The 23848-nt window shown below is 37.0% G+C and overlaps 1 protein-coding gene across 8 annotated transcripts in view; it reads right to left on the reverse strand.

The window, feature by feature from the left end:
• Positions 1-23848, reverse strand: part of HEATR5A (HEAT repeat containing 5A) — a 97461-nt gene that overhangs the window by 65000 nt on the left and 8613 nt on the right. For 7 of the 8 annotated variants that reach the window (XM_069559445.1, XM_069559444.1, XM_069559442.1 and 4 more), the window contains 9 exons: positions 16933-17118; positions 15481-15692; positions 14452-14560; positions 11163-11312; positions 10326-10500; positions 3948-4108; positions 2472-2727; positions 1725-1880; positions 109-359 (listed from right to left, as the gene is read on the reverse strand). In XM_069559445.1, the coding sequence (XP_069415546.1) occupies positions 109-359; positions 1725-1880; positions 2472-2727; positions 3948-4108; positions 10326-10500; positions 11163-11312; positions 14452-14560; positions 15481-15692; positions 16933-17058 (1596 nt within the window). In that variant the 5' untranslated portion in view covers positions 17059-17118. The remainder of the gene's footprint in view (positions 1-108; positions 360-1724; positions 1881-2471; positions 2728-3947; positions 4109-10325; positions 10501-11162; positions 11313-14451; positions 14561-15480; positions 15693-16932; positions 17119-23848) is intronic. The other variant, XM_069559443.1, reaches the window with a different exon arrangement.

Here is a 23848-nt window from a genome sequence, read left to right on the forward strand (position 1 = left end):
AGAAACCTGTCTTGAATGGTTCTTCCTGGGTGACACACAGGAAGACAATGATGGCTTTTAGGAAATGCTTGAAATGTCACTATCATACGTGAAGAATGAAATCGTTACCTTGCCCTTTCCATGAGGAATTCCTAGAGGACAATGTTTCACTGCTCCAAGCAGAGCTGCCACAGCAAAACTAAAGCCAGTCACTGCTTCGGGTGAAGACTTAAGCACAGTAAGCCTTTCGAGGCAACGATCTAAGAGTGGCGTCAGGTAGGAAGGCAGTGCCACAGCAATGCAGTGCAGACACCATGCGGCTGCTAGTCGAACAGAAATGCTAGGATGAACAGTAACTGAAATGACATTGTCAAGGATGCCTGCAAGGATGGAATAAACAAACAATGACTCAGCTACAGAAATAAAGTTGTCATCAAAGAGCATAAAGAGTAAGCGGCCACATGGATTTAATATATATTATCTTTATCAAAAGCCAGTAATTCTTTTTGTACCTAAGAATTACTTCTACTAATATATCACATGAAAATTGGCTTAAATTAAGTCAGTAGACAAAGGAAAGTTTTATTTCCTAAATAAGCCAATGTTCTGCTTACTTGATCTGAGATCATTAATGTGGTACTAGAAATTAATAACAAAAACATGTTGAGAAGAAATGTCACATCTTAGGTCAGCTTCCTTTTAAGTCCTTTCTGGCATATTTATCTATGTAATTAGTATTCTCCCTATCTACCATATTGCTCTTACCTGAGAACAAAATGCTGAACAAAATCAAGGCTTCACTAGGTCCCAGAAGGCTACTAAAGCACTATGAAGACAATGAAATGCAAATGCTACCACCAGGAAGGAGAAAGTCTGTACTGCTACAATTCAACATATACCTTCATCATAACGTGTAACAAACAGTTCATGTCGACTGCTACCTAACCAATATATGCCCTACAATAAATTGCATACAAACCAAATATAATGTAAGCTCTAGGCAGCAGGAATTGTGTATCACAGTCAAAGGACAAAAGCCATTAGAGATGATTTTAATAGTAATTACATAACAGAAGCCTGTCACAAAAGGCCTCATGCTATATGACTCTATTTTTATTAAGTCTCGTCCAAAACAGACAAATCCAGAGACAGAAAATAGATTAGTGGTTATCAGGGCTGAAGGAGAGGAAATGCAAAATGACTGCTAATGGGTCATTTAGGACTTCTTGGGGTGATGAAAACATTCTGGAATTAGACAGTGGTGGGGTTTGTACCACTTCGTGAGTACGCCAAAACCACTGAACTGTGTACTTTAAACCAGTGAATTTTACAGTATGTGAATTATCTCTCAATAATTTTCAAAGAGAAAGAAAAGAGAATGCTTAGAAGACCTTTGAGGAGGTAAATTACATGTACCATATAGAAACTAATACTTTCACTGCAGATGAAAGATATAAGTTCAGGATTACTTCTCCATTTTTCCATGTTATCTTAAATATCTCCAGAAAGGGGGTTAGAGTAAGGAAGAGACCTAGAGAACAACCTTTAGCTACAAAAGTTAAAAGGAAAAAAAAAATCAAATATATACATATTTTATATAATCTTGATTATATATATCTTGTAAAATGACCCTAATAAATCTATAATAAATGAGAGATATGAAGGAGCTTTTCTTTCTTAGAGAAAAGTTGTCTAAAAGGAAACGTGAAAACAAAGTATTCAGACTAGTCACAAACAACAGATACCTGCACTGGAATCCTGTAACAAAGGTGCAGCTGTGGTGCCGAGACTGTGTATGAGATTTCCAAGTTCTTGTAAAGCACACACCAGCATATGCTGGCTGGCAGCTACATCTGCAGAGCCAAGCCGGGTTTCCAAATTACCATCACTCATTACAGCATCTGATAGAAATAGGAAAATTAACTAGGCATTGCTGTTTTATTAAAATGTATTACAGGCAATAAGTATTAGGAGTAGAAACATATAAAGGTAAAAAAATACCTCCACTTGATATATATTAAATCCTTGAGGCAGTAACTAAAATACTAAAATGGGACTTGCATCTACAGAGAAAGAACTGAACTGATATAACCAATTTAGTTCAAGCAAGCTGATTATAGATGCCTTATCACTCTTTTAGCAAGTGGCCCTGAAAGGGAGAACTCCATAAGCAGAGTGGACTTTGGACAGTAGAAGAACTGAGATGAACTAACTGTTTTAAAGAGAATGTATCTTAACTCGTATAGAGAGACTCTGAATTCTAAGGAACTATTACCCACCATCCTCTAAGATCAGGACATGTATATAATAGTTCTTATCAAGTTAGATAATTTATGTCTCATCTATCATAGACTGCTCTACTCCGAAAAAACTGACCTGTATTATAAAGGTAGCTTCTTTTGTATTAACATAATTATATACCAGTCCAGCTTTTCCAAAGGCACAATTTCTTTAGCACTGTTTTAAAACAGACTGTCTTAGGAGATCCATACCCATAACTTTCTTTAACTTCCAGATAGCCTGGCAAATATCCTTAGCAGCAGCAATTTGAGCCTTTTCTCCAAGAAGGCCTCCAACAGTAGCTCGAAGGATAAATGAAACACAACGGCGACTGCAGACAGCATCAATCTGAGTTTGGGTGGCCTTAGGGTGTGACTGTGAAACCAGGCTTAGGATATGAGAAAGAAAGGCAGCAAAATTTTTCTCTAGCCATGCTCCTCCTAGTGTTGAAATAAATACCACGTAAGCCTAAAAAATAGAAATGAGTTTTATCTTCAGAATGAAATAATTTCAATTCTATATTAATGTTTTATCTTTCATTATATATGCAGAATTTATTAATATTTTTTAGTTTTTCATCATTTATGTAGCCACTTTAGCTATATAAATATTGTACAATTCTTTGCTTGTTAAGCCAAAATTGAAGTACCTAGTCTTTCAACTGAGATTTCATTTATGCTGCCTGTGTTTCATTTTGGTCAGACTTGCAAGGTTTCAGGACAGCCAGTGTAGCTAGCTAATCAGTAAAACTTGCCTGTGACTTTTCTGAACAAAGTATTCAAGCTCTTTAACCTTCTGAAGAAGAAAACCCAAATCAAACAAATAAACACAATGTAAGAATTAACTATGGTCTAATACCATAACTCTAAGAGAATTCAGTTCTAGAAAACAGAAAAGAAAGTTTATAGTGATGAATCACTATTCTTTATCTTCATGAATGTTAATGGTTTGCCTTACTCTAGAGATAGAGAGTAGTTATCTCATGTAATCTGTTTTTTAAAAAGGTTACAGTTATGCTGGGACATTTTATATTTTCATGAACTCTAATATCATACAGTATAAAATGATGAGGATTATATGTGAATTAAAAAAACACATGTGTGTGTTTAGAAAATAAGAAAATTCAAAGAAAGAATCCAAAGACCTCTATATTCTCTTATTCAAAGACCCTTTTCCCAAGGTTTAGCTTTTTAAGTTTTATTTAGGACCAAGAATTTAAGCCTTTATGGAAATTACAATTCTGTAATCTTTATTTAGAAGTAGAAACCATATAAGATAGAAATATAATATTGCCCACGCTGAATATCATGTACCTGACAGCTTAACTCTGAACTCTATAAGCACACAAAAACACAATGGAAAACATGTGAAAACACAAGACACATGGAAGCCCAAGGCCTGGAAACAAACAAAAAAATGCTTATGTTTCAAAGGAAATAAACAAGTCTCCCATTATTACGAACTGAAAATACATTGCAATAGCCTATTTCACTGGCTTTATATAAACAGGCTTCTCTCACTTATAATCTAGCTCTTTTATAAAGTATTTGGCCTCACCACATCTATTTATAAACATGAGAGTGTAAGTGGTGACCTAGCACAGTATCACGTCTGCCTGGAGTCAGATACTAAAACTTTCATCACGGGCAAGTGAGAATTAGATTTAGATACTGGTTTGTGAGTCTAACCTGAGTAACTCCAACTCGAACATCCCTACTGACTGAACTGGTTCCTTTCAGCATATCTCCACTGGCTCGAAGAAATCCTGAACTCCCACGTAGAAACCCTGTTCCTAGTAACTCCAGAACTTCCTCCAGTGATACTCTGCGAATGCTCTGACGTGAGGCTGCTATAACAAAGAACAAAACAAAACATGTAATTTTGTTTTACAGGCTAAATTTTAATGCATAATCTTGAACAGCACGTTAACAGAAAAGAAAATAAAACTAAAAATAAAACAAAAGGCAGAATTTACAGGACATTACACACAGTAACACACAAAGTCACAAATGTGTTCAGAGGCCAAATCATAGTGGACTCTGATGTACCATGTCAATGACATCTTAAAGTCTATGCCACTTTGAGATTATGACCTACTGCTCTCTTGCCCTCAAGTTAAAAGGCTAACAGTCCTCTAAAACAAGGGGAAACATAAATAAACTGCCCTTGTTCTCCAAAAGTGAAAATGCTATAGGGGCTTCTCCAGTGGTCCAGTGGCTGAGACTGCATGTGCCCAGTGCAGCGGTCCAAGTTCAATCCCTGGTTAGGGAACTGGATCCCACATGCCGCAACTAAGATCTGGCACAGTCAAATAAATAAACAGAAAACACTTATACAACACATTGAAAATTCTTTTGAAATACTGAAAAGGCCAAAATTCATAATTTTATCTTTCTAAATGCTCTATAACTCTTAATGAAACTTTAAAGTAACCACCACATCATGTTGTTTAAACATTATCAATTCCAAGTACAACTTTTGTTACATCCTCAGTCTCTTAAAGAAATCAAAGCTAATATTTACTAAAACTTCTCAGTCAATCCTTCAGTTCAGTTCAGTTCAGTCGCTCAGTCGTGTCAGACTCTTTGCGACCCCATGAATCGCAGCACGCCAGGCCTCCCTGTCCATCACCAACTCCTGGAGTTCACTCAGACTCACATCCATCGAGTCGGTGATGCCATCTAGCCATCTCATCCTCTGTCGTCCCCTTCTTCTCCTGCCCCCAATCCCTCCCAGCATCAGTCTTTTCCAATGAGTCAACTCTTCGCGTGAGGTAGCCAAAATACTGGAGTTTCAGCTTTAGCATCATTCCTTCCAAAGAAATCCCAGGGCTGATCTCCTTTAGAATGGACTGGTTGGATCTCCTTGCAGTCCAAGGGACTCTCAAGAGTCTTCTCCAACACCACAGTTCAAACGCATCAATTCTTCGGCGCTCAGCCCTCTTCACAGTCCAACTCTCACATCCATACATGATTATTGGAAAAACCATAGCCTTGACTAGACGGACCTTAGTCAGCAAAGTAATGTCTCTGCTTTTGAATATGCTATCTAGGTTGGTCATAACTTTTCTTCAAAGGAGTAAGCATCTTTTAATTTCATGGCTGCAGTCACCATCTGCAGTGATTTTGGACCCCCCAAAAAATAAAGTCTGACACTGTTTCCTCATCTATTTCCCATGAAGTGATGGGACCGGATGCCATGATCTTTGTTTTCTGAATGTTGAGCTTTAAGCCAACTTTTTCACTCTCCTCTTTCACTTTCATCAAGAGCCTTTTTAGTTCCTCTTCACTTTCTGCCATAAGGATGGTGTCATCTGCTTATCTGAGTTTATTGATGTTTCTCCCAGCAATCTTGATTCTAGATTGTGTTTCTTCCAGTCCAGCATTTCTCTTGATGTACTCTGCATATGTTAAATAAGCAGGGTGACAAGATACAGCCTGGACGTACTCCTTTTCCTATTTGGAACCAGTCTGTTGTTCCATGTCCAGTTCTAACTGTTGCTTCCTGGCCTGCACACAGATTTCTCAAGAGGCAGGTTAGGTGGTCTGGTATTCCCGTCTCTCTCAGAATCTTCCACAGTTTATTGTGATCCACACAGTCAAAGGCTTTGGCATAGTCAATAAAGCAGAAATAAATGTTTTTCTGGAACTCTCCTGCTTTATCGATGATCCAGATGTTGGCAATTTGATGTCTAGTTCCTCTGACTTTTCTAAAACCAGCTTGAACATCAGGAAGTTCACGGTTCACGTATTGCTAAAGCCTGGCTTGGAGAATTTTGAGCATTACTTTACTAGTGTGTGAGATGAGCACAATTGTGCAGTAGTTTGAGCATTCTTTGGCATTGCCTTTCTTTGGGATTGGAATGAAAACTGACCTTTTCCAGTCCTGTAGCCACTGCTGAGTTTTCCAAATTTGCTGGCATATTGAATGTAGCACTTTCACAACATCATCTTTCAGGATTTGAAATAGCTCTACTGGAATTCCATTACCTGCACTAGCTTTGTTCGTAGTGATGCTTTCTAAGGCCCACTTGACCTCACATTCCAGGATAGGCTGCAATAATTAACAGGCTAGCTAGGCAGAATGTTTTAACTTTGTCTGCAGTTTGACACAGTTGAGTTTCTCCCTGTGAGTATCTCCTTTAAAAAAAAAATTTTTTTTTCACCCTTTCATTCTTCTGAAAAAATGATGGTCACAAGCTCTGATCCTCATTATCAACATAAGTCATAGGCAGTGGCAAAATAAACTTATGTTAATCCAAGCCAGCACTCAGAAAGCTAAGATTATGGCATCCGGTCCCATCACTTCATGGCAAATAGATGGGGAAACAGTGGAAACAGTGGCTGACTTTATTTTGGGGGGCTCCAAAATCACTGCATATGGTGATTGCAGCCACAAAATGAAAAGATGCTTACTCCTTGGAAGGCAAGTTATGACCAACCTAGACAGCATATTAAAAAGCAGAGACATTATTTTGTCAACAAAGGTCCGTCTAGTCAAGGCTATCGTTTTTCCAGTAGTCATGTTTGGATTTGAGAGTTGGACTATAAGAAAGCTGAGCGCAGAAGGATTGATGCTTTTGAACTGTGGCGTTGAAGAAGACTCTTGAGAGTCCCTTGGACAGCAAGGAGATCCAACCAGTCCATTCGAAAGGAGATCAGTCCTGGGTGTTCATAGGAGGGACTGATGCTGAAGTTGAAACTCCAGTACTTTGGCCACCTCATGCGAAGAGCTGACTCATTTGAAAAGACCCTGATGCTGGGAAACATTGAGGGTGCGAGAAGAAGGGGACATCAGAGGATGAGATGGTTTGATGGCATCACTGACTCAATGGACATGAGTTTGGGTAAACTCTGAGAGTTGGTGATGGACAGGGAGGCCTGGCGTGCTGCGGTTCATGAGGTCACAGAGAGTAGGACACGACTGAGTGACTGAACTGAACTGAATCCAAGTCAAGATGAACAAAAAATAAATTTCTCAGCCTAAAGATGACACAGATGAAAATCTATACTGGTACATGGAAAGAAACATTAGCGAACGGTACGAAATCCATGCCCTCAGAGATCATAAATTCTAGAAGAGAGACAAGAATAAATATAACAAATGACGAAGTGTCTATTAATAGTATGTCAGACAGTGATTAAAAGCCACACAAAAAAGTAGAGCAGATATCTTTTTTGTGCAGTGAGTTCTCTGGTAGGAGACAGGCCAGGGTGTGAGGATGGTGCAAGAGCAGAAGATACAGGACCTTGTCAATTATTATAATGATGATGTGAGTAAAGTGAGGTGCCAGTGGAGACCCTCAAGCAAAGCAGTAACAGCACCCGTCACTTTGCTTCTGTGCTGAGAGACTATAGAGGGGCAAAGGTGGAAGTAGAAAAAACCAAAATGTTAGGAGGATTTAGTAGTACAACCAAGAGGTGATGGTAGCTTATAACATGCTAGATCAAGGTAGTTACAACAGGAGTCTTGGTATACATACTTTTATAGTTTTTAAATTTTTTATTAGAAAAAATTTCAAAATCACAAAAAAGCTGAAAGAGTAAAATAAATTCTTAGGTACCCTTCTCCTAGCTTCCATATCTTCCTTATCACTTTCTCATTTTTGAAGCCTACATATATGGCTAGTTGTAGTTACAGAAAAGCTCTCAACTGCATAAGTAATGCTGTAAGATTTCTCAATACATAATATCAGAAAGAATGTCAGGTTTGATGTCAGTCTGTCCCTATATTGGTGGTATTATCTTTAAATACATGAAACCAGTATCTGTCAATCTCATCAACTGTAAAATACCATTTTTCTCTTTATTATCACTATGCCACCTGTGTAGTGATACTTTAAGACGCTATAAATAAACTCTAACCCATTTCAGAATGCACTGAAGACTCTTATCTGCATGAACTATTCCTATAATGACTGCAAAAGGTCATTATCTAACATTCATTACTTCTAAATTTTTGGTTGGCATTCCACTGTAAAAATAGACCTTTCCCTTCTCCTTTATTTACTTATTTTCATTATGGACTCATAGATTCCTTTTTTATTTAAGATGTTATAATCTATTTCTATCATTATTAATTCTAATATTGTCTTGGATTTGACCAGAGGAAGTGTCTTCAGAAAGCTGGCCATTGGACGTCCCTTACTTTTTTGGCATAACAAGATGTCCCAGGCTCATTCTCAGATTGTTGTTGCCCCAACCATATAAGCCACTTCTCCATGGAGCCCCAAGTATAGATAGTTTTAATATTGATAAGCAGAATAGGTATTGAGTGTGAGAGAGATGATTCAAGGCGACTTTCCAAATTGCTGCTTGAATACCTACATGGATGAAGCTGTCATCAACTTAGATTAGCAAGACTGCAACTGCAAGGAGAGCAGGAATATACATGTACATATGGGGGAGGGGAAATCAAACATTCACTTGGGACAAGTCAAAACATCAAATAGACATTCAAACAGAGATTTCAAACAGGCAGGTATGTATGAGAGTTCAGTGTCCAGGAGAGAAGTGTGGGCTAAAGACATAAATCCAGGAACCCCTGATGCACAGATGGTATTTAAGCTTAGAGACTGGTGGGATCACAAGAGTGAGCCCACATAAAGAGAAGATCAAGGACTAGGTTAATTGGTGACTTCTTTGAGAAGATAACGAAATCATTAAAGGCTGAAAAGGAATTTCTACAGAGGAGCAAAGAAAACCAAGGCAGTATGAGGCCCTAAAAGGCAAGTGAAAAGAGGATGAGAGGAAGATCAACTGAGTTAAATGTTGCTGAAAGCTGACTGCTGCTGTCAAATAAGACAGCAGAGAACTGCCCACTGGCTCAGTGTGACTAAAAGCTAGAATGGAAGCTGCAAAGGTTAGGGGCTTTTAATCTGTTCTGTTCAATAACACCTCTTACATGCTGAGAATAGTTCATGGCCTGGTATAAGTCCTCAATAAATACTTGTTTATTTACTGAATAAATGATGAACATGGAGGTCATTGACGACCTTAACAAAAATAGTTTTTGACAGACAACTGGGGAAAAATCTTAACTGAAGTGTGTTTCAAAGAAGAGAGAAACTAAAAACTGAGTATCAAGAACCCCTCTGAGGAACTCTGCTGCAAAGGCCAGAGAAATGGGGCTCCAGTTGGCTGGGAAGACACAAGGAAAAAAAATTAAAGATGAGAGGGGGAAAAAAATAAAATAAAGATGAGAGGGGGGAGAAAAGCATATTTTATAGGGAATGAACCAACAGAAAGGGAAAAGTTGATGTAGGAGAGGGGAGACTTCCTACAGCTATGTCCTCAAGCAGGTGAGCGGATGAGCTCTAATACATACTGAACATAAGGCTTTAACAGAAGATAATTCATCTTGATAACAGGGGGAAAGTCTTGATAACAGTGGAGCATATGCAGATAGATGTTGGAAGGTGGTAGATTTAGTAGGGGGAGCCTATGGAAGATAGGCCATCAAATGCAAGTAATATAGAAGAAAATGAAGGTATAAAATAGTCAGTTAGGAAAGTGGGACAATGAATGGGCAAGGGAAATGAAGGTATGAACCTTTAAGTTCTCAAGAAGTAACTTTAAAAGATTCCATAAACCCCTGGCAACTTATCTAAACTGTCCAAATATAGCAAATTTCAAGTATCTTTGTTTGGAATTATTTACATCATTGCTCCCTTATACCAGTCTAGAAGATGGCAAACCAAATGTATGTAATCAGATGCACGCTGCTTAAAAAAAATTTCTCAAGAATCAGATCTTATTTCTTACTGAGTAACACTCCACAATTAACTTACACCAAAAAAAAAAAAAAAAAAAGGCCATGGTGTAGAGGAAGACAACGACTGAACAAAGCACATTTATTTAAGAGTTCTTTTAAGTTTTTCCTCAAACTTTCCCTGAATTGTTTTAATATGAACTCTGAGGACTTTGAATGTTTCCAAACTAAAATCTGTATGATATTCTGCCTCTTTTCAGAAGTAATAATAGGTCCCAGTAATGCTACGTATGTTTGTTTAAGTCAACAGGGAAAAAGTTACGGAAGACATTATGAAAACAATTACATAAATTTACCTGCTCCTGGATGTTTAGAAATTATGGCTTTAGCCAACACCGTGCCTAGTAGTTTTGAAACTGAAATCCGCACATCATAATTGGAGCCTTCAAAGGATTTAAAACATAGTGTGGCCACACTGTCCAGGTCCGTACTCCACATAAAGACGGCCTCATTCTGAAGTTCAAGGAGACACTATTCAATTGGGAAAAAAAGAAATTAATGAAAAACAAAATATAAACGTCAGGCTCAGATATACATAAGTTGAAGAACCTATCAAGAGCTAACAAAAAGAATACACAAATCCAAAGTCTCTAAATAATGACTGCAGGGACAAGTGAATACTTACTAAAAGCCATAATAATTACGCTATAAAAGCAATGTGTCCACAAAGACCCATTTCTAACTCAGTGGGGTAAGAAAAATGTCTTTAGAAGCTATCTGTTGGCTATGAGCAGTTGTGAGACTAATTCCAACATAAACACTAACTGTCTAACCCACTATGTTAACAAAGCATGATAAAAACAAAGGTCACTTTCAAACAACACAAACCTTACAGGTAAATTTTACACACCCATAGGGAGGAAGGACAGTGGAATGGAAGGAATACTTAGGAGCCTGACAGCTTGACCTCCCCACTTCTGACAATGTGCTGCTAACTACTTTAAGAACCCTGGGAAATGCACATAAGCCTTGCAGCCTTGGTTTCCTCATATGTTAAAATGAGACAGTCTCACCTCAATACCAAGGGAGCAGCTCTGAGATCATGTAGCGGTTACTAGTGTTTTCACTGGGATTAACTGATTAAGTTGTCTTTATATTAATTTTTACAAATTCTGCTTATTAGACTGTTTTACCTTTGCAGCAGCACAACGAACAGCCATGGATCTATCTGTTAAGCAAGATCTAGCAGCTTTATAAACATCTCTGTGGCAAGGGGCAGCAGCAGCTCCCAGTCCATTCAGTATGTTTTGCAGACTCAACATAATCTCATAACGACCTTGTGACTATCAAAGAGGAAAAAATTTAAGGATCAGGAAGAAAAACTCACTGTGAAAAACAGCATGAGCATTGAAATTTATCTCACATATTAGAGAAATAGTAGGATTTTTATACAAACTAATCAACCTATTCTGACATTAAAAAACATGAATAATTTCTATTTTATACAGTGTTTACTATTTTTTTAATGCTTCCTTTAAAAAAAAGCTTATGTATTTGAGTGCATCAGATCTTCGTTATGGCACGCAGATCTTTCACTGTGGTGCGAGGATGCTCTAATTGTGGCACAGGTTCAGTAGTTGAGGCACAAGGGCTTAGCCATTCTGCAGCATATGGGATGTTAGTTTCCTGACCAGGGATCAAACCTGAGTCCCCTGCACTGCTAGGCAGATCCTAACCAATGGATCACCAGGGAATTCCCAGTATTTACTATTTTAAAGTGCTATTTGTATTAATATATACTATACTACAGTACAATACAAATTTCATAGGGTTGACATGCAGATTAAATGAAATTATATGGAAGTACCAGGCATAAAGCTTACATGTTGTTAAGCATTCAATAAATGGTTGTTATAAATGAGGTAACATGGTAAGAGTGCATGGTCTGCCACCTACTAGCTACATGTCTTTGGGCAAATCTGTTTCTTTATCTGTTAAATGGTTGTTGTGAGGATCAAATGAATTACTACATGTCATTACTGCAGGTGGTGACTGCCGCCATGAAATTAAAAGATGCTTACTCCTTGGAAGAAAAGATGACCAACCTAGACAGTATATTAAAAAGCAAAGATATTACGTTGCCAACAAAGGTCCACCTAGTCAAAGCTATGGTTTTTCCAGTAGTCATATATAAACGTGAGAGTTGGACTATAAAGAAAGCTGAGCGCTAAAGAATTGATGCTTTTGGAGAAGACTCTGTGGTATTGGAGAAGACTCTTGAGAGTCCTTGGACTGCAAGGAGATCCAACCAGTCCATCCTAAAGGAAATCAGTCCTGAATATTCATTGGAAGGACTGATGCTGAAGATGAAACTCCAATACTTTGGCCACCTCATGCGAAGGACTGACTCATTTGAAAAGACGCTGATGCTGGGAAAGATTGAAGGTAGGAGGAGAAGGGGATGACAGAGGATGAGATGGTTGGATGGCATCACCAACTCAATGGACATGAGTTTGAGTAAAGCCCAGGAGTTGGTGATGGACAGGGAGGCCTGGGGTACTGCAGTCCATGGGATCGCAAAGAGTTGGACACGACTGAGTGACTGAATTGAACTACTTAGAACAGTGCCTGACACACAGTAAATGTTCAGAATATTTTTATCATTTATTGGCCTGAGTATTTTAACTCAGAAGTTTAAAGTCTGGATTTAGATTTTAAAAGATCTGGGTGTGAATCCTGGCTCTGAACCTTAGCAATGATGTGACTTTAAACTGTTCTTACTTTTTTCTTCAACTATAAAATGAGGATAAGGAACTTCCCTGGTGGTCCAGTGGTTAAGACTCTGGGCTTCCACTGTAGGGGGCACTGGTTCAATCCCTGGTCCGGGAACTAAGATCCCACATGCTACATACCATGGCCAAAAATAAATAAAAATAAAACGAGGATAAGATGAATCCCACAGAGCCAGTAAATAAGCCCCTGAGGGGAAATCATTCACCATAGTACCTAGCACAGAGTAAACACTCAAAAAATAGTATCTGTTTGTATATCTCAGGAAGTTAAGGCTACTATATGTAAGCTAACATCAATATCATTTTCATAGTAATGTTATTAATTTTTGTTCAAAGGGGCATAATAGTGAGTAATTACAGGTAGACATAACAAAATGAGTCCTAATGGGAAACTTAACTTTTTTTTCAAACACTGCCAGTTTCAAACACTGTCTATCACTATGGGTGTATATCAAAGGTAGAAATCCCTTTTGATATCTCCAAAACATTGTGGTACTGATGAATCAGCTAAATCATAAACGTTATAAAGTGGAGGAGCAATAAAATACTTAGCAAGAACTTAAAATTTTCTGAGACTTATAAAGTAATTCTCTGTTAACCATGAGCCCTAAAAAGTATAGCTTTATCAATGGAGCTAAGAGAAAAAAAAAGTTTAAAGTGGACACACTTCAGTAAAAGAAAGTTTTTACAGACACGTCCTTTTAAATAAAACCATGTTTCTGGATGTTAACAATTTCTCCTCCTTAATCACCTTCTTCAATCTTTGTGAAAGCTACTACTGCTAAGAAGTAATCTGCTGAGTTGATTTTCTCACCAGTTTTATATTATGGATTTCACTTCTCTGTAAAGTTCTAGAATCAGTTACATTCTTCTTGAAATTTGGCATATTTTATATTTGAATTTTCCCATATTTTATCCTGATATAGTTAAAGGAAGGTGTGTGACAGGCCTGCATTTTTACAAATTTTCTACACTTCTTCAAAGTAATGTAAGAATAAGAACTAGTGCGATTTTTTTAATATTTAAAGGTGCTGAGTTATCCTTAAATATGAGGGACCACAGATTTAAAATTTTTGATATACAAACATACAAATGTTTGAATCTCAAAATGAGATTGGTAAAACTTCAGTTGGCAAAAAATTACAGTATATCTTAGCAGTCTGATAAAGACAAAGGGTGTTTCACAATGGTAAATGATACTAACAAATCAGTGAGGCTAAGGCTGAGAATATATTCACCCCTGGCGATTAAAAGGTCATCTGGGTTCTAGTCAAGCTTATGTCCTTCACACTCTTTCCTACCTTGATTTTATTCCTTACTCCCTGCTCATGCAGGGAGAATACTAATCCATGCATCACGTATCCGGTCGTTACCCACTGTGTATCTGAACCTTTGGTGGCAAGCACTTGCTCTGGCACTAGTAAGTAGCATGAGATGGAAAAGGTGAAACAAGGAGGAGGAGCAGGGACGGGTCTGCCAGAAGCACCTTAGTTTGTGTCCACTGGAATTTATCTGAACACAAAAAATTTTACTGCATTATTGTTTTTCTAATAAAGATTTAATATACAAAGTAGATAGGTGCACTACCTAAAAATATGTCATTTATGGATATATTTACATATATACTATGTATGCTTATCATAGATAAGGCTCTTTTATTAGCTCAAGAAACTGTAAAATCTGTATTTACCTCTGCACTCTTCATGGCTTTGAGAATATTCCCCACTGTATCAGTAAAGGTGTTACCTAATATTCTACCCAACTTCTTGTACAAGGAACCCAAACACACCACAGCAGCGCTGAAATGACATTTCAATTAGAAATCAGTCAAGAATGAAAAAACAAGAAAAAAAGGCTCTTAGGACATGTAAAGATGACCACTTAATTTTATTTTTAAAGGATAAATTTCCCAGAATCTACTCCACTGTTAAGTCATAAAGAATGACACTGGAGTATCAAATGATTACACTTTCAATATAAGAATGTTAAAAAGATATGTCTTCAACTAATCTAAATCTCAGCCCAAAGATTCCATTCCCCCAAATTTTTTAATAGAACTGAGCTTCACATATTAGATAATCAAAGACAGTCTTAAAAAGAATAGTGTTCTCATCAAGTCTCAAAATTTTATGGAAAAGCATATTCTATCCTAAGCTAAAAATTAAAGCAATAAAAAAATTTCTATAAAATTAGTACTGTGCAGCCATACATCGTAAATAGCCTTCTCTAAACAACAGGTGATAAAATGAACTGAGTTCTATGGAGAAAGAAACTTAGTTGTTCTTTTAGGATCTTAGAATAGTATTTTTCTATATATTTACTATTAATCTTCACTACTAAGAACTAATAAACTAAAAGCATCCAAAACATGAAGAATTTAACATACTTGTTCCTTAAACACTCAACTGCTAAAATATTAATCAGATGGTTTTGATTCCCAAATCTAAGCTTCACATGTCTAAACTTTTTAAAAGAATTGTTTCTCAATGGGAAAATAAAAGATCTTTTCAAAAGCTACGTATTTTTAAGAAAATGAGGAAAACAATTTGTATTCATTTTTATAATAATTATCAAGTAGTTTAGTTCTTTTAAAAAATTATTTTACTAAATATAGTTGATTAACAAGGTTGTGCTAATTTCTACTATACAGCAAAGTTTGAGTTCTTTATAAAAATGATACAACAAAGATTTCTTATATTCACTTTCAATATTAACTTACAGTTTAGTGGGAAGATAACTTGGAGAATCATCTTTGCTTCGAATAAGATCATTACATTTATCGATTGTCTCATAAACAGAGAACGTGTCTCCAATACTATAAAGAAGGGCTAGATTCTTAGCAAGGAGTTTACGAGTAGGAGGCCCTGGGGAGCTGTTTAGCAAAGACAGGAGCTGTTCCACAAGAGTCTTCTGCTTCTCCCTTATATCACTCTACAAATGAAGTGAACAAAGAAGATTCTCATCAATGCAATTACATGTACTTCTCTAATATGATTTTGCTTTCATGTAATTAAGAACTAACCAAAAGCCTCCAGAAAAATGAAAAATTATTTTAACTAAATATTACAAATAAGTTGGTGGCATAGTTACTACACCTCACAAGCAAGTAGTTTGCTGCACTGCTGGTATCTCCAGAGAATAAATTCTGGACCACAATATACTGGAGTCTGTCAACAAAGACAAGGGTTCCATTGCTTTTCTTTCTTTACAAATTTATATCTTAACTAGTGCTTCTTAGTTCTTAAGTCCCTGCCTGATATATATCTACATCAGTGAACAACCTATCACCAGAGCTGACCTTTTAATGGTTACCTGTTTTACTTAGATCTTTTTCTAAGTTAAGTGGAATTTTCTGCATGTAGATGCCATGCTGTGACTCCATTTTACTTATCTACTCTCTAAAAAAGGAGGCCAGAATATTATCACAGTGGTAATGGTATTCAGATGCTTCCTGAGGCTTCAATTTTCACAATAAAATACTTGTTAATTCAGGCTATGGACCTTTGTCATTTATAAATTCTAAATGTCTCCATGAGTAGTGTCTTTGCAACATTTTTGCATTATGTAAGGTATTGTTATTCTGTGGAATACCTTTATTTGTAGGAGATATATAGGAAAGTATTTAGAAATAAAGTAGCAACTCGCATGGCTCTGTAAATCAATTAAACTTGGCAAAATGTTGACAGTTGTTGAATGTAGGGAAGGATATGAATGATTGGCTTTCTTCTCTGCAGTACCTATTTTATAAACTTTTAAGAGAGAATATGTTTACTCAAGACTCCTCAGCTCATATTCCCCTTCAAGAGTTCACACCTTTTTTTTTTTAGTGAAATTCCCATAACATTATCTAGTACAATACTGTTTCAGGACATCATGCACATGGAGGGACACAGGTAAGAAGATAACAATGATGAAACTTAACACACTGTGCTCTGTAGTTAGTTTTTAACATATTTTAAAGTAATATTATAAATATTGGTTAATTTCTTCCTGTTCTTTTGAGCAGAAGAAACCTACTAGTTCACTGTAAAATCTTATTAAGGTCTAACCTTTGAAAGCTAATTTAGGTTATGCTGGACAGAACTAGAAAAGTAAACCAAAGGAATTAAACATTATCTGGCACTTAAAACAAAACAAAACCTTGTAAAACAGTTTTTGCAATTTTACTCACCCTGCTGGTTGCAACCAAGAGCTTCTCCAAATATCTCAACCAATCAAAAATAAACTCTGCCTTCTGAACTTCACCCAGTTGATTGTATGCTTCTTCATTCAGCAATAAGCTATGAGCTAATTCCATTCCTTGCAGAAAAGTCTCCTAGCTGGTCACGATTCTGCTCATTAAACTTTAGTCATACACCTGCAATAAAGGAAAATAATATTTTAAAAGAAGAATGAAAAGGAATGCAATCACAATACTGGAAATCTTCCACAGAAATGCACAAAGCATAAACAAATGGAGACATTTTTCCTAACAGCCTTAAAGTGAAACTGGAAAATTCCCAATAGTAAACTTATTGGTACAAAACCCCTTTTTCAGAGGGTAGATAGGCAGAACAGAGTAGGATTACTCATATTCATATGTCAAAACTTGCCAAACAAGAGACATTTCATTAAAATTCTGAAAATTTACAGGTAAGATTACTCAAGTGTGAAGACTTTCAGTTTTCTTTGTAACATAAGCACTTTTTTACTAAAATAGGTTATGAGTACATATTCAATTCAGATGCTCAGTCATGTCTGACTCTTTGTGACCCCATGAATTGCAGCACGCCAGGCCTCCCTGTCCATCACCAACTCCCGGAGTTCACTCAAACTCATGTCCATCAACTCGGTGACGCCATCCAGCCACCTCATCCTCTGTCATCCCCTTCTCCTCCTGCCCCCAATCTCTCCCAGCATCAGGGTCTTTTCTAATGAGTCAACTCTTCGCATGAGGTGGCCAAAGTACTGGAGTTTCAGCTTTAGCATCACTCCTTCCAATGAACACCCAGGACTGATCTCCTTTAGAATGGACTGGTTGGATCTCCTTGCAGTCCAAAGGACTCTCAAGAGTCTTCAACACCACAGTTCAAAAGCATCAATTCTTCGACGCTCAGCTTTCTTCACGCTCCAACTCTCACATGCATACATGACCACTGGATAAACCACAGCCTTGACCAGATGGACCTTTGTTGGCAAAGTAATGTCTCTGCTTTTGAATATGCTATCTAGGTTGGTCATAACTTTTCTTCCAAGGAGTAAGCGTCTTTTATATTCATGGTTACAATCACCATCTGCAGTGATTTTGGAGCCCCCAAAAATGAAGTCTGACACTGTTTCCACCATTTCCCCATCTATTTGCCATGAAGTGATGGGACCAGATGCCATGATCTTAGTTTTCTGAATGTTGAGCTTTAAGCCAACTTTTTCACTCTCCTCTTTCACTTTCATCAAGAGGCTTTTTAGTTCCTCTTCACTTCACCATGCCATAAGGGTGGTGTCATCTGCATATGTGAGGTTATCGATATTTCTCCCGGCAATCTTGATTCCAGCTTGTGCTTCCTCCAGCCCAGTGTTTCCATGATGTACTCTGCATATAAGTTAAATAAGCAGGGTGACAATATACCGCCTTGACGTACTCCTTTTCCTATTTGGAACCAGTCTGTTGTTCCATGTCCAGTTCTAATCATTGCTTCCTGACCTGCATACAGAGGCAGGTCAGGTGGTCTGGTATTCCCATCTCTTTTAGAATCTTCCACAGTTTATTGTGATCCACACAGTCAAACGCTTTGGCATAGACAATAAAGCAGAAATAGGTGTGTTTCTGGAACTCTCTTGCTTTTTCCATGATCCAGCGGATGTTGGCAACTTGATCTCTAGTTCCTCTGCCTTTTCTAAAACCAGTTTGAACATCTGGAAGTTCACGGTTCATGTATTGCTGAAGCCTGGCTTGGAGAATTTTGAGCATTACTTCACTAGCATGTGAGATGAGCCCAATTGTGCTGTAGTTTGAGCATTCTTTTTGGCATTGCCTTTCTTTGGGATTGGAATGAAAACTGACCTTTTCCAATCCTGTGACCACTGCTGAGTCTTTAGGAAAAATCCCATCTCAACCAGTACAGATAGTCTCCCTATCCCTGTGAACCTTGTTATGAAAGCAAACTCATGTTTTTGAAGGCACTTGGATAGATGCCATCCAAGGACTGTAGAACACAGATCATTATCTGCTATGACCCAGATCCAATGCAGCCTTCACTTCTCTTGTAACAAATAATCAATAGAAGAGGTTTTGTTTTTAGATTCATGAGCATCTCCTGGGTACACTCTAGTACCTTTCTAGAATATATACAACATATACGCATGTGGGTAAAATACATACACACCCATATGCAAATTTACAAGAGGGCATTTCTGATTATGGATTTTTTATTTCTAGGTGCATGTTCAAGTATATGTCAGTAAAACAGTATGATGTCTGCAACTCATTTTCAAATGGTTAAGTACATCAATTAATTAGCCATAAAATACGGCAAAATGTTAACAGATGAATACTGTAGGTAGTACATATGTGAGCAATCATTTTGTTATTCCTCAATTTTTCTGTATTTTTTAAAATACTGCAATAAAAAAGTTGGAAAAATTATTTAAGAGAAAATTTTTAAAAACATAAGCTGGCTTAAAAATAAATCACATTACTACTTCCAGGAGTAACAGCTATCATCAAGAACATTAAACAACAGAGAAGGTATCATATACATATAAGGTGGGTACATCTATCCCATACTAAAGTATAAACAATAACTAATACATTGTAAATAAACTGGTTAAGCTAAGCAGAAACATGTAATTCAAAATGCATAGAAATATAAACAGAATGCCACAGGTAATTAAACTAAACCATATAAAATACATAACTCATATTCCCCCTAAATAAACCTCAATCTTTTGCAGAGAAGCCAGTAAGATGTGGACTTCCCAGGCGGCACTAGTGGTAAAGAACCTGCTTGCCAATGCAGGTAGATGTAAGAGACATGGGTTCAATCTGGGTTGGGAAGATCCCCTGGAGAAGGGCATGGCAATGCACTCCAGTATTCTTGCCTGGAGAATCCCATGGACAGAGGAGGCTGGTGCGCTACAGTTCACAGGGTCTCAAAAAGAGCTGGACAGGACTGAAGCCACTTAGCAAGCATGCACGTGTAGTAAGTAGTATTAGAAAATCAGATGGGAGATATGAGGAAGGCTTTTCTTTCTTTTTTCTCCTAGAGAGTTTATGGGTATAAAATTACCTAGACTATAACACTGCAATAATTGTGATATAACTGAAAAGAAGCCTCTTTAAAAGACAGTAGTTACAAATTGATGAACTGTTGGCCACATTTCACCTGCAAAATATGTACTGGGGAAAAAATAGGTTACTAACATTTAAACACAAGATTTTACACAAAACTCTGGGTCCATATCCCATATAGCAATGAATGACTGAATCTAAGGGGAGCAGGGACTCTCAGGTAAGTACACTTGCCACCTGGACGGCCTTATTCATTTACATTATTTGCCAGCTTCTATGGGTATTCAAGTTTTCAGCTCCTACTCTATCTTTACCTTACTTTCGCCCTCTGGCTTGGGCAAGAAACCCTCCTTTTCTTTCTTCAATTATCAAAGTGAACTGATCAAAATATGCACAATAAAGGTAATAAATGCTACAGAAATAATTCCCTGAAGAATTCTAAGTATACCAAAGGAGAAAAGCAAGTTTGTACTCAATATCTGCTGTTGTGTGAGGAAAAAAAAAATAACCTGAGTATCACAGAGAAAATTTCTTGTAACCAGCAGGGCAAGTCAAAACCCTATCTTAAGAATCAAATTACCCTTTTTAGAGGTCATTAGGACTGCTGAAGAGACATTTTTTTTCCTTAGGCAGAAGCAATATTGTGGTGTAAAATGATCTATCAAGAAGCAAAATAGCTAACACAATGCAATAATAAATAATTCAGTAAAGAGTTTGAGATCATAAGCAGGGCATAAAGTTTATCTCCCATGCCCTCAATACATTCCTCATATAAATCACTCTTAAAGAAGTAGACAATTAACACTGGTAATCCCACATCCAAACCCCCAAATCTACAATGGCCTCTGACCTCCACATATGTATTATCAATGACGTAAGTAAATGCACTTTGCAAACAACAGATGTCCCTGCTCTAACCTACAGTGTAACTTGAGGATGATGAATACAAATACAGTCAACCTACTGTATGTTTTAATTCAACTACAGCCCTATGGCTATACATACCTGGAGAATGCTTATTTGTCTGATTTTTCTCTTAGTTTCCATTTTTACGCTTCTTGGGGGAGGTTACAGAGTGATTAATTTATTAACAGTGAACATATATAATAATGTATTTTTCAAGGTACAGTTATGCTACTCGAAAAAAAGATGCCATCAAACCACTGTACCAACTATAATGCCAACCATTATTTTTGGCAGACACTAATTATCACTGATCACGAATTATAGTCCAAGCACAGCTCTAAGAGCTTTAAATATTCTTGAATTTATTCTTGAATAAGTTGCAGAACTGTCCATGGGTAGTTATTTTTATTAGCACCATTTTAAGACGAGGAAACTGAGGCACAGGGAAGCTGAGTCACTTTTCTAAGGTTACACAGAAAACGGTCATACACTAAAGCGATGTAACTCGAGATATATGCACTCTAACCACTACATATTATGCTGCCACCCTTTTATCCAATCAAGCCTATCAAATATCTTGACAGGCCAGGCATTTTATTCATTCATTCATTTTTACTAATATATACTTGATGTACAATACTATGTTAGTTTCAAGTGTACTACATAATGATTTGACATTTACTAACATTTGAAATGATCACCATATCTACAAAGGACTTTTGGGGAACATGCTATTTTGGGGAACATAACTATTTTGAGAACATATGTCATTTGGGGGAACATATATGCTCAAGTTCATGCAGGGGGGGAAAGTCTTCTTCATATTTTTGGTCATTTTAGTTTCTTAAAATGATTTATTATATCATTTTGAAGAATGTAAAGAGAAAAAAAATCACAAATAAAGAGACCCCCTCAAACACAAATAAGAGAGGTTTGACAAATTGGTTTTCTTTCTTTCCTGAGCAATAAAAGATCAATTTACAAAATGAACAAGTCATTCAGCAGTAAATAGAACTGAATCTAGAATGTATCAAGCAGTTAAAGTTTTGGAATGTCTCAAATTTAAATTACTTTTCTTTGCCTCTCAAGTCTTTAAAAGACATCACAGCAGCTGCAACTCCGCCTCCAGCTTTCAGTTTCTCAGTTTTGTTTAAAGAGCATAGAGTAAAAAACAAACAAACAAACAAACAAAACCTCTCAGGAATCTCCCATATTTCAGGTTACACACATAAATCTTAAAAATCCATACCTTTCAAAACAAACAAACAAAAAAAACAAAACAGTAATTAGCTTTGTTGGGGAAGGAGGAAACTTTCCTCTACCCTTCTAGGTTTTTCTGAATTCTGGTCTAGGAATTAAATTGGCATGGGACAGATAAACAGGAGAAAAAGTCAATTCCAGATATAAGGAACCCCCTACACAAGTGGATCAAAGACCCCAGATACATGAAGTGTTGAGAGACAGAAAGGTAAAATGAAGTATTATGCCACTCTAAGCTGAGGGAGCCTGAGGCTTCGAGGACAGGAACAGTCACAGGATGACTAAGGGGAGTAGGTGTTTGGTAAATAGATGTTTGCTCTGACAGAGACGGGGCTACTTAGAAAAAATTTACCTCTAATAACAACTCTTCCCTGAGACAAGTCCCCAGTTTATTCTAAGTAGCTAAGGGAAGACAATATTTTCTCTTGAACCTATGGGTTCAAAAGAATCCTCATGCAAAAGTGACACCTTCTGGGCAGCTCGATCTGAATCCCTACAAGATTTAATCTAAAAGAAGATAGATCATTTTTTACTGACCTAATACTCCCTATGACCTGTGATTCAGGCTTTGCACAATTATAGGTTACAAAATAGGAACTCACAAATCACACAGAGCGTTAGGTCATAATTAAGATGTTGCCTAAGGAAGGCTGCCCCTGGTAGAAAGCAAATAAGGTCTTTTTGTCACTGTACTTTAAATACCCTCCTCTACAACAGTCTTCACTGGTTCTAGAGTAAAACAAATATTTAAGCAAGTCACTTGTGATTCCAGAGTTAATAGTTTCATCTTGATGATTTGAAAATCCTATCTGCATCTTATTTTTTAAATCTGAAGCACCTTGCTTCTTCCTACAATAAACTATTTCAAAATTTACCTTTATAAAAAAAAATCCTTCAGGAAGTCTTTCAGGATTAATTCCCCTATTAATATCGTGTTCGCTTGGTACAGGATTTCTTTGATTATAGATATGCTTCATAAAGTGGTGGGCTTCTCTAGCCATCGTTTAAATCGTGCCCCTGGTATTTTTCTGATTCAAAATGTTAGCAATGATTATTAAAGCAGTAGCATTGTGGGTAATGCTATTTTCTCTAGTCTCCAAATTTGTTATGATTTTAAAACTTTTAAAATGAAACCCTTAAAAACCAGTAAATAAGCTGAACTTCTACTGATTCCTTACTTTTATAATTCACAATACCATGTTAACATCACCTTGGTAACACAAGTGGGAGGGACACACCTATTACCTGCTGCAGTTCATGGCAATGCCTCTCACTTTCCCACTAATTCCGAAATCACAAACTGATGACAGTAGCTATTCTTTTTCTTTTTAAATGTCATTAATTTTTAAAATTTACTGATTTTTAATTGGAGGATAATTGCTTTACAATATTGTGTTGGTTTCTGCAATATATCAACGTGAAATCAGCCACATGTCCCCAACCTTTTGAACCTCCTTCCCACCTCCCACTCCATCCTATCCCTCTAGGTTGTCAGAGCACCAGATTCGAGCTCCCTGCATCATACAGCAGATTTCCACTGGCTGTCTTAATTTTACACATGGTAATGGATATATTTCAGTGCTACTCTCTCCTTTTGTCCCATCGTCTCCTTCCTGCTCTGTGTCCACAAGTCTGGTCTCTGTCTGCATCTCTA

The sequence above is a fragment of the Ovis canadensis genome, chromosome 18 (assembly GCF_042477335.2).
Source record: "Ovis canadensis isolate MfBH-ARS-UI-01 breed Bighorn chromosome 18, ARS-UI_OviCan_v2, whole genome shotgun sequence".
NCBI classification, from domain to species: domain Eukaryota; kingdom Metazoa; phylum Chordata; class Mammalia; order Artiodactyla; family Bovidae; genus Ovis; species Ovis canadensis.